Genomic DNA, 16,457 nt, shown 5'->3' with positions numbered 1-16,457 from the left:
GAAGAAGAAATGGTATGCATAATTTTGTAATTGGTTACATGTCTACGATGTTAATCTCTTGTCCAGTTAGTTATTTAATTCCAATGATGAACTCCATAAAACTTACACAAGTGACAAATGATTGCCTATTATTAATATCCCCAGCATTAGAATAATAAAGTGTGTTGTTCATAGTGATTATATATAATCAAGAAATTGTAAGATGTACTGGAAATCCACCATTAACATAACAAATTATATGTAACTGTAATATATTAAACACAAGGAGAAGGAAGGGGTATTGGGGGACGCTGCCTGATGGCTTGGAGGGAGAGGCAACAAGTGCACAGGGTAAGATAATGCACAGGTGAGCTTGCTCTGGTGGGGACAGGGAGAGTTGTGTGCAGTGCACAAATATATGGAGGATTGGAATGGGAGAGGAAGATACGGAATACATTTAAGGAGACGGTACAGAAGAGGGTTGAGTGCAGGATGAGTGAATTTGGGGTCTTGCAAGATGGGGTGGAGACAGGTTTGGGTCAGAGGCTAGTGAAGATTGAGTCCAGTAGACTTACAGGATCAAATTATGTGTTGCAAGGACAATTCCCATCTATGTAAGTCTGATATGCTAGTATTGGAGGTAAGGATCCAGATGGCATGGAATGTGAAGCAGACAATGAAGCCTATTCTACCACTGGGTTGTCTATTTGGATCAACAACTGGTTGGTGGTCATACTCACATACAATGCTGTGTAGAAGTTACTGCAGGGATGGTGTGTGATGGAGCTATTTTCAGAGGCACCCCTCACTCTCACTGAATAGGATTTGCCTGTGGCAGACTAGAGTTGGCTGCAATGGCTGTAAGATGGTGTGGCATAAGGATGGACTGGTATTTCGTAGACAGGATGAATGTCAGAATAGCACATAGGTAAGGGTGGGAATGTTCGTGGGTAAGGTTTTCCTTATTTCCAGGCATGAAGATTGGGCAACCATGGGTAGCCAGACTGTGTAGGAGTAACTTTTTAGTGTGGAAGGGATGGAAAATATTAAAATGCAGGTACTCTTGATAGTCATTGGGACTGATATTGACAGATGTTTATATGGAGTCAGTGGATATGTAGAAGTCAACATCCAGAAAGATGCCATGCTGGTCTGAGTAGGACCAGGTTAAGCGGGTGGGAGGGACAGTGCTGACTCTGTAGAGGAATGAGAACAGTGTGTAATGGGCCTGGGGCTAGATCATTAGGATATCATCAATGAATGTCAACGAGGTAATTCGGTAATCTAAGGTAATTTGGGAATCTAACTGAGGTCAGTCTTAAGTTTGTGGGTGCCTGTTATTTCCTGTGTTGAGAGGTTTGTGTTATTGGGAAGTAACATAGGAAAGGAGGGTGGGGCCAAGCTGGAGTTGTGGAATTCCTGCCAGGTAACCAGGGATGATGAGATGGGAGTGGGGGCGGGTCATGGTTGAACAGTGTTATCTTGGAGTGAGCAAATTCAATGTTGGAGTTTGGTTGGCCTTGGTTGGTGGCAAAAAAGTGTTTCCACTGCAGGGATTTGGAGAAAAATAGTAGGTCCTTGAGAAAATCTGCATGATTAAATTTGGGTATGGGGCTGAAAGTTAGGTCTTTGGGTGAACTGAAATTTTTATGAATTTAGATTTTTAGTAGACAGGCTGACAACAGTGTTTTGCTTTTATTTGGGTTCTGGATTTTGTGAGATGCTGAGAGCAAGTTTTGGGCAAATTGGCTGATGGAAAAGGTCAGCAAGGTAGGGCCTGGGCACTATGAAGGGTAGATAAGAGGGTTTCTGGGGGAAGGATTGGTATTGTTGGGCGGTAGCACTCTGAAGTGAGAGTAAGCTTTAAGTGTAATGGAAAATAGTTGAGAACAGTGGCTGGAATAGTAATCCAGATGAAGGAGGGTAAGGGTTCCAATCCAAGAGATAGTGTGTCAGTAGTTTGGGTTGCATAGAGGCAGTATTTTGAGCTGGGATCTTAGGTGCTGCACAGATGTCTAAGAACAGAGATTTGTTTCTGTATCAAGTTAGTGGGGGACAGGGATTAGTGCTATCTGAGAATCAGAAGTTCACTGTGAAAGAATAGGTGGCACCCATAAAGGAGGCTTAATCCCTCAAACTTTGTGTACAAAGTTTTTATATGCCACATCCACATATGCCCCACCTGCACCCAACCCCTTGCCACATGGGTTGTGCTCCTGTGGAGGTACAGGATCTATCCAATGCAGCTATCCTACTCCAGTCCTGTCACAGGCATGTCCTATCCTATCCTACCCTGTCAGTGGAAGGGCCAGCTGTGAAACCACCTATAATTATGTGGCTCTACTGTAACTTCTGCAGTGAATTTTGCAAGCCTTACAACAGACCAGCCATCCAACTGAATGAGCGACACTCAATTTCACTGGTTGCTTCACGACCATACCATATGGAACCTGCTCACACATCAGCTTCTCTCAATGATGTAGATGGGAATAGTTTTTGAAACACACTGTTTGATCCTGTAATCATCCTGTAATCATCCTGTGCTCAACCTCCACTACCCCATCTTACTAAAACCCCATTCATGCCCTCTTCTCCTCAGCCTCCCTCTTCCTCTGTTCCAACTCCCCTTCACAAACCATTACTCCACTACTCCATGCCATAGTGCCACTCTATATCTCTGCCCCTACCTGTGTCGCAGTATAGGCAGCACGGAAACGGTCGTCACACAGGTGTATCTGTAGTCTGTTTTTCTCTGAAAGCTCAGCAATGTTGACAGCCTTGTTTATATGCTTTCTGACTGCTTAACACTTCAACAATAATGAGATTTGTTATTTTTATTCCCTCCTGGAGTTTCCTTTACTGTATTTAAATAATCCACTAAGGTGTAATTAAATTATTTAATAATCAATTTGTAGATTTTTCAGTCTTTTCTATCCCAACATATAGAAATTATGTGGAACAATGTTCACCATGGAGAGAGATCTGATTAAAAAAAAAAAGACATTTAAGTTCATGATTGAAATCTCGATAAACACCTTGGGCTTGAGGACTTGGACAGGCATACAGAATTTGTTTCTGGGTTTCCAACAGGCCCTGAACTTGGTGAAATGTTTGTAGGACATACAGAAGGCTGTTGTGCAACTGGACTTGATGAAATTCTTCTGCTGGGACTAGAGCTCTGCCTGGAATAAAAAACAATTTCTGTTGATTAAGATTAAAACATTTTACAAGCAAATCTTCAACAGTGAGTAAATACATCAAATAACGTAAGTAGATATGTTTTCTGATAAAAGTTAAAATAAAGAGAGCCCTGGAAGTAAATTTCCATATGGTTAACTAGCAGGCTTCAACTTCTTGGTTTACAAGAAATTCATTTCAGATTTGCGACCAAAAGATTACTATGACTGACTGGAACCATCTATGCATATCAAAGCTTGTGTCTACAAACGCCCTCAATGACAAGTCCCATTGTTGGTTCTTCAGGGGCCATTTTGAAAAATATCTCAAGACATTTTGCTCAGAAGTGTACTCAAGATACCCTGCTAATTCATCCCACAAACTGACAACTACACTTCATGGGACCATGAAGTATCAGAAGTACGTTATATAGTCATATGAATCATATTATTGCTTCTTTGAGAATGAAGTGTGGCAGCCTGTAGCTCTTGTGTATTATGCAACCTTTCAGTAAGGCTATGCATAAAGGGATGAAACAACATGTTGCATAATATCCAGTAATATTCTAATTATATGGAAACTGATCCTTAGCTTAAAGTGATAAGTATCATGAATCAGAACAACCATCTCCAAATGCTGAACAAACAAAATTTGTTGTCTGCATTATTAGCTTTGGTTTACAACATGACAATGTATGCATTCCACTGGTTTTAAAATAGTGACTATATCAAAAAGAAATATAAAGAGCAATCAAACACCCACAAAATCTGAGCAACCTTCATGGATTGTTGTGGCCGGGATCATTTGACATCACCTCTTGTCTGGTCCATGCCACAATGAACTGCAGTTGGAAGATAGACAGGAACACTAAAGCTCAATATCTCATTACCAACAATGCCACTAGATATGGACCACAACTCAAGAGTGGAAAAGGATGGGGGGAGGAAATCGGCCATGCCCTTTTCAAAGGAACGATTTTTGCATTTACCTTAATAAATTCAGGGAAATAGGGCTGCAATTTGAATCCAATCCTCCAATATAAAAGCTGAAGCAATAGCAGAATAATCTATCAACAAAGTGCTACCTTATCATGTACCCCTCTTAATTTTGGCGGGGATTATCCTTTGTCACAAATACAGGATTTTAGGTTATCATGATAGCCACTAATTCAAAAATGTAGCCAATATAAAAAGTTTCTCCATTTCTGTTGATACTTGCTTTTCTCGAGTTTCTAAAAAGTTCCCTCAATTTTATGACTGGTTTTATATCACAGAAAATCTGTTACTACTATACCTACTATTATTCCCGCTGCTCCAGTGTAGGAACAAGTATACATCTGTTCTAAAGCTTTAATGTTGATGATAAAACATGTTATGGAAAATTACACTCTCATATATTCTACATAATATTACCTTGATACAGACCTCCTTGGACTTGGCGATTTTTTTACACTTTCAGAGGTATTTTTTGCAGGTGGTGAATTACTTCTAGTAGTCGGAGGAGACTTTTTTGGACTCTTGGAACTTATGAGACTTTCAGAGTCTAATTTTCTTTCTGTCGATTTTCTTTCATTTTTGGGACTAGAACTTCTTGAGTTGGGACCCCATCTGTAATAGCAGCAATTAAAAATAACTGAAATACAAGGTACAGAATACAAACAGTATGCTTTCATTTAACCCATGTCATTTTTATATACCATACCATATCGTACAGGGAACTGGAGAGATCAAAGTTAAATATAGTGGGAATTAGCGAAGTTCGGTGGCAAGACGAGATGAACTTTTTGTGGAGGAGGTACAGTGCTATAAATACAAAATCATGTAAGGGTAATACCAGGTTAGATCTCATTGTGAATAAGAATATAGGAATGCATGTAAGATGCTATGAACACCATAGTGAACACATTATCGTAGCCAAGTCAAATAAGAAACCGACACTGACCACAACAGATCCAAAGTTTATATACCAACTAGCTCTGCAGATGAAGAAGAGATTTAAAAAATTGTATAGTAATAATATAAAAGAAATTACTCAGACAGTTAAAGGAGACGAAAATTTAATTGTGATGGGTGACTGTTAGTTGATAGGAGGAAAAGAAAAAGACGGAAAAATAACAGGCGAAATATGGACTGGGAGAAAGGAATGAAAGAGACAGCCACCTAGTAGAACTTTGCACACAGCATAAGTTAATCATCACTAACACTTGGTTTAAGAATAGCAAAATAAGATTTGTAATGTTGTTATTTATTTAATTAATTTATTTTTTTGAAAGCCCCAAATACCATAACACACTATGGTTTCTTTCTGTCATCACGCTACAATGAAAAGTAAAAGCAGAAACACTAAGATTAGGAAGTCTAAGGACAACAATTTTGTAACTCATAATAAAGAAAGTATATTGTTGTCTTTTTGGTAGATAAATGGTTTAATGTCTGTTTTTCATATGTTATTGTTACATTGGATGTCACACAGGTGAAACGGGAGTTATATGTAATTTTCTCTTAAATGAATAACAATCCACTCCAAGATTGTGCCAAAAAACTTATTCAAAATTACATTTCATAGAAATTAATGAAAGAAATAATCAGGTAATGTTAAATATGGCCTTCCTTAAAATGGAATTGATTCACTTCACCTGATAATGTTGAGTGCCATTTCATTCCAGTTTATTCACTAACACTTTAAAAACTGAACCAATAGAACTAAGAGATGATATCCAAATATTGCACTAAACAAGATTTTCATGTAAATAATACTGTTCAATAATCACATGGTCACACAATTATTAAATAGATCGATTCCATAAAGACTGTCAACCTAGCTGGTATTTTCTAATTACATGAAAGCTGATTGAAAACCCCCTTGATATTTAAAGTATTTGATTTAAAAGAAGGAATATCTGCTATAGCCATTGCAATTAGACTTGTATTGAAGGCAAAGATTAATTTGATTTTTTTTTCTTTAACATGGTCTGTCCATTTTATAGTAACTTTTAAGTAAGGGAGGTGGGGTCTACTTATTCATCAATAGTAGTAGCAGGTCATATTACACTAGTGACCCTGACACGACATACTGAATTCAACCTTATGTATGTATGTAATTTCATGTCCTTTATTACTGTGTACTCAAAAACTTATGTTCTTTTTTAATGGTCAACAGCTGAAGGAGAGAGATTATTCTGAAAACATTAAATAAAAAGAGAGAGAATATTGATCAAATTTATCCTGAAGATAACAGGAAACTTTTTCAAATTTTTTGAGATAATGAATTATGCATCTGTATGTGGCACTAACAATGAAAGGCAAAGGGATTACTGTTCTATCACTTATCAATGTGTGTTTTGTATGGATGTGGAATGGTATGTAATGGAACATCCACCACAGAGGCACAGGATATTTTTCAAAGTTTTTATGTAAACAGAATACAGGAATTTTCAGTCAAGATTATGGTCGATGCGATAACAAAATTTTAGCACGTATCTTTCAACAGCTTTAGTTGACTGTTTAATTGTAAGTCGTGTGCTACTACTTATTTCAATGAAATAACTGCCAGAATTGACTTTAGCATAATAGCGAAGGTATTTAGCCATTTTCACAAGTACCTAAAAATTATTTTGAATCAAATAAATATGTAAACGTCAGAAGGCCTAAAGAAATAGTTTCTGTTGAGAGCAGCGATGTAGAATTGTTAGCAGATGAACAAGAAATATGAGGTCTCTGAATGGAAAAGGTGAATTCCGCGATAAGCAGAACTGAACTACTGGTAGAGTCCATGGAAGCAGGTCCTACCCTTTACCTGGATCATTTACCGAGCTTTGTAAATTTTTTAAAGTGATGCTATGCTTGAAATTAGAGCGTTGCTAAAAAGCAAATGATACAAATTAACACGAACCTTGCGTGTACTGCCTCTGAAATGCATACTAAAGTAACTGCACAGTTAACTTCCAATGGGTACACAAATTTTGAACAAGTAGCATCTGAACTAGAAACAAGACTTAATTCTCAGTTAAAAAAACAATTATCAGAGCATGAGGATGAAAATTTCTGAACTTAAGAAAGCATTTGCCAGAGGCTGTGACTAAACTCTCTAGACACATTGATCAAATATAAATAGCTCAGGGAGCTTTAGAAGGAACCATTTAGCTCCTCGCTGGACATGTATAGAATCTTGCCGTTGAGTAAGAAAGGCAGCTAAGTCCAATTGAAAGAGTAAAAATATCATGCTTAACTTCCTTCACTGGTTAAATCAAAAAGATGATCAGTTTAGAGAGTGCTTATGGAAAGAACTACCTATAGTAGTGCAACACACTACCAATGACACTTTGTGAGGACAGACCGAATCTAACGAAGTAAATGATACTTAAATCATCACAATGGCATGATGACAGGACTGAAGAAGTAAATAAAATTAAGACACGTCAAACATGCAAGGCCTGCTGCTATTTGACCCACAGAAACGTACACTGTTTCATCGCGACACGTGATGTAAACAGATGTAACCACCAGCAAGTCAACCACTTTGTGATGTGCGGTGGCTAATGGTTTATCCTCTATACTTATTGAGGAGAGTCTTCTAAAATATAGACAATTTCAGATGTTCACCCCGATAAGAGAAACCCACAACTGGCTATTTTAATAAAAGTTTTCGGGGTGTGATGCCAAATAAGTCAATAGCTGTTTAGACAATACAATTTGTGCCCACATTCAGTCAAGGAGATGGTGCCTTGTGGGCCAGTGAAACAGCAGATCCCTGTCATTCTTATGCACAATTATAGAAGGCCTCCCTATTCAATTATTGGCCCACTAAAATTCAGGAGCACCTTCTCGTTACTGGTATGAACCAATGTCACAACATGAGGTGATATGGCTTATAACACCCAAACACCCTGTTCATATTAAGCAAAAGCTGATACACATACACAACACTGACATGGATCTTCTCACATCAATCTTTGATTGTGTTGACCTCTCACATGAAGAGACCAAGTCATACAATGGTAACAGTAATAGTGTGTCTGTTGTAAATGGTAAAAAATCACTACTGTAACTGTAATAGAAATGGTAATGGAAGAAACAACAGCACAGTGCTGCTTCATTGAAATGGTACAAATAACTGGCCAAATGATAGTGTAAACTTGCCGTCTTTCAACAAGTGTACACAAGATGTTGCAAGGTACAGCCCTGGGTATTTTCAGAATGGAAATAACCCACAACATCTCTGGAATAATAGTCAGTGGAATAATTGGCATCCAAACATTGGAAATACGATACAAACAATTGGTAATAAGACAGTAATAAAGTGCCCCCTGCATTTAACAATGTGATGGAGTAAAACTGGTGGTAACACCCATTTGTAAGACCAATTGAAATCATAGACGAGAATTGACCTAGCATCTCAGCTGCATCAAATTAAGTGCGATCCCATTTTGCCCTTGTTTGATGGTTGCAGTAAGAATAGGGAGCAAGTCAAGTGACCATATAATGACGGTGAAGATATCTGGGACAAACAATGAATGGAACCTACAATGTGCAGAAAGCAGAATAATGATGTCGTCCAAGCTGCATTTTATGCCACTTTTGATGGCATACCTACTACCACTGTGATAACTGATGCAGGGGCAGCTACGAATGTCACATCTTTTGAATTAATTCAAAAAAATTGAGTCATCTACACCTGATACTCTCCCTGTCTGAAACTGTAGAATATTAGGAGCTAATTTTAAGAATGTCTGCATGCAGACTCATGTGGTTGTTCGGACAGGAAGTAGAGCCATAATAAGTAAGTTCTTTGTCATGGGAAATATATTGGTGAGCTGCATTTGGGGAAAGGATTCCTAAAAGAGAGGAATGCACTTATCGATATCTCTTGTAGTATATGTTTGTTATATGAATGTGGGAAAGAGGTGTCTTATTCCCAATAAGAAGTAATGTAGGGCATGGCAAATTTTGCCAAGGTGTTAGATTTTTGGGTGTAGAGGTATCGTATATGGACAGTCGCTCCCCCCTCTACGCAGAGGACATGAGTTTGAATAATCATTACTGTGCTAAATGTATTATTGAACAATTATGCTTTACTCAAATTACTGAGGAAAAATACTATGTGGCTTTGGTCAAAAAAATTCAAGCAGCATCTGATGCAATCAAACACACTCTTCTAAATTCACAGTTGGTACAACATCCTGATATGTCTAAGAAATTTTGCCTGACCACTGATGCTTCCTGTTTTGATCTTGTTGATCTTGGGGCTTGTCTGTTTCAAATGGAAACCATAACGATAAACCTGAAGTTAAAGTAATCATATTTGGCAATCACATTTTTTTGGGACTCAAGAGTCTATTTTGTAAATGAACTACAAGCTCTGTCAGTTGTTTGGACATTAAAAGAGTTCAATTATTATGTTTATGGTAATCATGTGAAAGTCTTCTGTAACCACAAAGCATTAAACTTTTTCTTAAGCAGCATGCTTCTTCATATGCATCTAGCACACTGGTCTTTAGCTGAATAGGAGTAAAATTTGAAAGCATTCATTTCAGTGGAAAGGATAACATTATTTCAGACACTTGATCTTGGGTACCACAAGGTCTCCCAGAATTTTAAGAACTAGTTGAACAAATATCCAGTTTTAAAGTTCTTCTAATGAAGGCTCCACCTTTCCGAAAGTACTATCTAACATGTGTAGAAATATGGAATCTTCACAAGGTGCTGATCCCAGGTGGCGTTAAGTCAGACAGGCATTGCTGCAACATACTTCAAGTAATACAGCACGGCACTATACGTTGCACAATAATGTTCTGTTGTACCATCAACACCCACCGTCAGATTTATGGTGTGTTTGTACCCCTTCTACCTCTTTATCTGAGTTAATATGGTACACCCATCATGTAAGGGGCACTTCGGCATTTCTAAATGTGCACAAAAATTAGGCAAGTACTGACATATTCCTAATATGAGTTGTCATAATCAACAGTTTCTGAGAACTGTTACCATTTGTCATACAGTAAAACATCTGACTGGTGTGATATGTAGCTACACACAAGTCTTCCTAAGAATCCTCTAAAAACAATGTTCATTTCAGCATTCCAGTCCGGGATCCTGGAGATGATGGTCATGCACGTGTGAAGTGTGCTTGCTTGCTTTTGTGTGTGTGTGTGTGTGTGTGTGTGTGTGTGTGTGTGTATTTCCTTTTCTGAGAAAGTCTTTGGCCACAAGCTAAGGTGTAAGTCTCTTTTCGTTGGGCCTGTCTGCAACCTAATATCGTCATTATACTGTAATAGCAATCTATTTTTTCCTTGTATCACTGATATTCCAACCTGGAATTATTTGAAACTGGACAATTATGTATTTTTAATCACAGTGGTAGAAAATGAAGAGTTCAATGAGTTAGTTTCGAAGCCAAACACTAGGTACAAATTGCCTTCCACAAAACAGCTCACAAAAGTGTTGTAGCCACCATTATGCGAAGAATAGAAAAACAGCTTACAGTTAACAATAAATGAAATAATTTTATTGCAAGCTCTATTAACACATGGATTTCTGACAGTTCTGAATCGAAAATAGAAATTGTCTTTCACTTCATATTTCACAGTACTGCATAATCACATCAAATTTAAGAGAAAGTCATTTCTTCTCATTCTGTAGTGAACTTTAATAAGTTGCTGGCTGCAATAATTATGGACTTCAATATTTAGAACAAATGGCAATACTCATTACTATCCAGACAGCAAACAATAAGATTACTGTTAACAATCATCTTCAGAAACATCATAATCCTTCTGTAGATCATATACTCTGACTGTCAATGAGCAATAGAAGTAAATTTTTTTTTCTTAAACATAAAGCAAAAATTTTACAATACTACACAGTAACACATTTTAAATAAAATAATGATGATTACATAAAAACCTCATGGGAAGACAGGCCATACAATTTTAAAATTACGTTGGATTGCTGAACTAGCTCTACCCTTATTACAATTGAAAGCATATGTAAAAACTCTTTAAACTGTGAGGAAAAGCTGAATGACATGCCAGAGCTTTTTAATGCTGAAAACTGTTAAAACATTACAAAATAACATTATTATAATGAATTGCTTTGATTCATTGATGACTAGTATGTAAATGAAGCTTACATCAGAATGACACTAACTTCACCACCAATTTGTGGCTTGGAACAATGTATAGAGTCAGTCCTACACCACAATGAATGGTGTTCAGAAACTTCAACTTCTTGTTGTCTCTGGCAAAAACCTGGGAAACCCAACACCAGCAAAGATGTGGTGAAATCAGCATTCCTTGATGCTGGTTTAAGAAAGTAGATCTGCATCATCATAGATTTCTTACATACAAGGGTTACACTTATGTATGTTCCATCTTCACAAGGTATTTGTTCATCATTTCCTTGTTCGATCTATGTCTCTCCTTCCTTTCAGGTTGTAGTTCAGTATATTCTTGGGTAGTCTTTCTCCTTTCATTATATTCACATGTTGTTACCATCTCTCTACGCATTCAGTTATTTTCTCATTAGTAACACGTACAGTCAACTCACTTTGGACATATTCATTCTTTATTAAATACCATCTTCTGTAGTCCTCAAGAATTTCACTTCTGCTGCTTATACCTTACTGTCATCTTTTTTTTAATTATCCAACTCTCCCTTCTGTACAAAGTAATCTAAATACAGTAGAGAAGAGCAGAAACATGCAGCAAGAGGTCACAGAGGATATAATGTACAGTAAACTAGTATAACAACAGCAAGCTTGTTGGTGTGGCCATTGATACATTGAGTATATAAACAGGCATTCGAATTTAGAAACTAATATTTCATGGAAGGCTATGTTCAGAATTGATCACGAATATGGAATTAACGCACAGTTTTTTCCCCATGTTTTAAGAACTTAGTCTATAGTAGCATTTGACTATATCCCGTAACTTTAATAGGAATTAATCCATACTTCCATACTAATATCAGAAAACTGAAAGTAACTGTTACCTTTTCACAACTAAACAGCTGAACCAATTTTGGCGAATTTTGTACGGAAATAGCTTGAATGATGAGGAAGAACATAAGCTACTTAAAAAAAGGAGGGGGTGGGTGGTTAAGTAGAGAATAGAACATCTTTTTTTGGATCTGTGCACATAAACAATGTAAAAAAATTATTGAATTAGTTCCATAATGTACACGTATAACATATAGCTACATCAATAGCTTGATGCATAAATGCACACCCCACACATACTGCTTAGCAGAAATGCTGCATGTGCCGTGTTGTGTATTGGAGCAGCGTGAAGGCAACAGGCATAACTGCATGTACAATAGCTTATTTACTAAGTGTAACGAAACTATTGAAATGCGAGTGCATCTGTAGGTAACAGGTAGTAATTCATATTTCAGTGAAAATCAAAAGAGGCTATGCTTGGAATTCAAATCCTAATACAATTCTAAATATTATCAAAATACAAAAAGGTTGCATAATGTGAGATTTTTTGACTGTCACGTTAATTTAGTCATTATATGGAGTGAGGATACAAGCGTGATTCATTCAGTCACACATAGTATTTTGTAAATATAATGATGAAGGAGAGCCTTCGTGGATGGGGAACAAGTCAAGCAAGAGATTTTAATACAGAGTCTTTCATTACTTTCTGCCTTTTATGACTTTCACCAGATCTAGCAGATACTTTTACATGTGTACCTCCTCACAATTATGAAAACTAATATTTCTTACACAAGTGCATGATGGCAGCCCATGTCTTACAGACTTTTTTATGCATAGTAGTTCATTTGGATGTGGTTTGGTGGCTCAGTGGGAAAGTGTCAGATTACAAATCCATAGGTCTTGAATTTAATCCCCAATCAATCCTAGGATTTTTATCTGTCACTTATCACTTCTTTCATCTCTCTGGCTATGTTTGTTGATATGAAAAAAACCAAGCAGCACTGTGGTTCAGAATCCACATTACACCGTAAGTCTCCCTCTAACAGGATGATGCTTAGTAAAGCACTACGGTGCTCAAGAAAATCATCTTCAGACTGATGACTACTTTCCTTCTTTTTGTTTCAATCATTCGGAAAAATAGGGTATGTGTAATAATTTTCTTGATTTTCAAAGAACTCCCATAAAACATTGCAAAATCTTTTGCGGCACTATTCATAAATTATAAACTGAATAACATTGTTTGTTTTTAAGCTAAAAAGTAATTTCAGTACAAAGACATGCAGAGCACTAATAACAGAACTTATGCAAATGTTACATTAAAATAGCAACATAAACAGCAGCTATCTGAGCCAATACAGCACAGATGGCTGTTTTTGTTATATATTTATGTTTTTATATAAAACTTCCTTGATTTTTAACATTAATGACTAGTTACCAAACATAGAGAGACTGAAGTCATCTTTGTGTGTGTGTGTGTGTGTGTGTGTGTGTGTGTTTTACAAGTTTATATTAGTTCTTAGGAGTACACACACACACACACACACACACACACACACACACACACACACACACAAATAATAATTTGAAGCCTTGTGAGTCTACTGCAAAAGGCAACAACAAAATTTTTTATTTGTTATTAGTTACACCTCTGCAATCCTAATACACACTGAAATCCCCATGCCACAGTCAGAAACAAGCTGACAGAAGAGCGAAAACACAATGGCACAGCCCACTGATAAAGTGGAGTATCGTGCAGTAATTTGTTTTCAGCATACGAAGGGGAACAATGCTGCAACACTCCACGCTGAGTTCATGGTAATGAATTACAACAGTCATATGACATAGTGATTAGGTGGCAGAGATGCTTCCAGGGTGGTCAAAGAAATCTGAATGATAAAGATCAAAGTGGCAAATCATCCCACTGCACAGAACCCAGATTCACAAGAGAAGTGGAGGTCTTTGTGCTCAGACACCACATAACCCAGAAAAATGCAAACATCTACAACTACTGCCTCTACCAAGACATCTACCACAGAAAAACTGTCACATTGAATAGTAAACATGTAGAGAAGGGTCAATACCATCACAAAGTTTCGGGTTTGGAGCTTCATTTTATTCAAGGTGTTAATTAAAAATTTATGATTACCATTTTTATGTATTCTACTATCTGTTCGCTACAACTTGATACTTCTCATGGAAGGTGCTTCGAACAGAGGAACTTGTTAAAGTCAGCTAGTGTTGTCTATTTTCCTATCAGTGCCAATCTTGGTTAGCAGCAAATACTATTTGTGGTAGTGGTGTACAGTAGTATTTTGTAATCTGTAGCAAAATGATCTCAGTTTTTATAGAAAAATAAAATAAAACAAATAAATAAATCCTTCAAATTCCTGTTACCTTCATGCAATACCTTTGCTTTTGTAGAAATACAAACTACAGCTGCAGATTTGTTTTATATGCCACCTGCTTGGCAAGAGTACTATATCTGAAAGGCAGAGATTGCTTGCATGTGCTCACCACAACATCCATGTGAAAGGCCAAGTTACAATGCATATACAGTAATTAACATTACCTTGAATCTTTTCTAAGTGATGACAATTTTTTTAGACGTCGTGAAAGTTTTCTTTCAAGTGGTGAATTACTTCTAACATCCGGAGACAGTCTTAATGGACTCTCTGAATTTCTGGGACATTCAGGGTACTTTCGTCTTGCTGTAATACTATATTTTCTACTCTGAGGACTGAAACTTCTTGATCTGCTTCTTCGCCTTTAACAAAAGCATAGTGTGTAAAAATAATGTTCATTTAAATAAATAAACTGCATATGACACAGCATTTACCTTATACTACAAGGGTACATAAAATGAAAGAAGTCAGTTTCAAATTTGAAAATAAGCATTTGCATTTGTGTTTCTTGAGTGACAGTACAGTTAATGGATACTGAAAAATGTACCATAATAGTCAAACCAAAAACAGTACAGTGTTAAAAGTGAAATATGAGTGCATACACACATCTGATAAGTGGTAAAATTGATTTTTATGTTTCAACAAAGTATCATTCATGTATAAGATACAGTTAACATTAAACAGAAAGCATTAATAAATGCTGAAAGAAAATTCTGAGAAGCTGCTTTTGTTTACTTAATTACGAAGAAAGTCCCATTAACTTTTCCATTCACTGACCACTTAAAACAAAACAGATCCTCCTATTACAGAGTGAAAATTAAACTTACCTGAAAAATATTATCTCTACCATGAATCTGATTTCACACATCCAGAGGAAGATATGGGATTTTTTAAAATAATAATAATAATAATAATAATAATAATAATAATAATAATAGCTGCAGCAGTTAAAATCTTACTTGATACTTGGGTAGCTGTAGTGTGGCATAGCGCAAAGAAGCAGCCTCCTTGAAGAATGTTTAAATCCACTATCAGGCACACCCAAGAAATGCTTGCTTCAACAGCTTTTTTTATTATGATATAAAAATTGAGGTACTATATAATAATAAAGAAATTTTAATAGCTGTCATGTGTAAAGGTTATGAATGTAAAATTCAACTAGTCCAGGAGACCCCACATGAAGACTTCTATGTGTCAACCCAACATCAGTAGTGTGGAAATCATCCTAGACAGACAACACAGGTTGTCTGGTAGCGAGATTATTTCCAAGCCTGTTCTCAACATCATCTCAGTCTCGGTGGTGAAGAGAGATAGCAGAGCTGCTTACCAAGTGCAAACCACAGTACTGCATCAAATTCTTGTACGAGCCACAAGAGAAGAACTACACTTTCTGGACACCAGCCAATATCAGCTATGCTGATATAAGCTTTATATTGGGAGATTTTCACTGTCACTGGCAAGGGGCTACCATAATGCCAATTAAAACAGAGCTCTGCTCGAGAAATGGGCAAAGGCACACTATCTTCAGTTGATACAAGACAGCAAACAGTAGGTGGAAAGAACAGCAGGTGGAGCAGGAATCAGAAAAATGGCTCAATACAAGGAAGTGTCATGGTAACAATACTAAACAACATGTACATAAATGAGTAGGCAATACAAAATTACACTGGGCAAGACATATATGCTGCCAACAGAGCAGTGGCACCCCAAGGTTAAAACTTTTCAGAGGTAAAAGAGAAACTGACAAAAACTTTGAACATAATCTATTTCTATTACAATGTTAACCACCTGAAGCCAAATCACAGCAAGATGTCAGTCTGCAATTTCCACTTAAATAACCGAGAAACATTATGAGAACTCAATGTGTTGTGGTGACGTGTGGTAATGTTCACAGCTGAAATAAGTAGGAATGGCCCTGGGTTGTATTCTGACCTATAAACAGCACAACATCAACACCAAAATCAA

The 16,457-nt window shown here is 36.8% G+C and overlaps 1 protein-coding gene across 1 annotated transcript in view; it reads right to left on the bottom strand.

Moving 5' to 3' along the window:
- LOC124711366 overlaps nucleotides 1-16,457 on the bottom strand; it is a 104,204-nt gene that overhangs the window by 81,072 nt on the left and 6,675 nt on the right. Inside the window, exons 2-4 of the mRNA XM_047241412.1 lie at nucleotides 14,660-14,854; nucleotides 4,569-4,763; nucleotides 3,015-3,161 (exon numbers count right to left, since the gene is read on the bottom strand). Coding sequence (XP_047097368.1) covers nucleotides 3,015-3,161; nucleotides 4,569-4,763; nucleotides 14,660-14,854 — 537 coding nt within the window. The remainder of the gene's footprint in view (nucleotides 1-3,014; nucleotides 3,162-4,568; nucleotides 4,764-14,659; nucleotides 14,855-16,457) is intronic.

The sequence above is a fragment of the Schistocerca piceifrons genome, chromosome 1 (assembly GCF_021461385.2).
Source record: "Schistocerca piceifrons isolate TAMUIC-IGC-003096 chromosome 1, iqSchPice1.1, whole genome shotgun sequence".
Classification (NCBI taxonomy): domain Eukaryota; kingdom Metazoa; phylum Arthropoda; class Insecta; order Orthoptera; family Acrididae; genus Schistocerca; species Schistocerca piceifrons.
The sequence above is the reverse complement of the archived record's forward strand: the minus strand, read 5'-3'. Positions and strand labels throughout refer to the sequence as shown.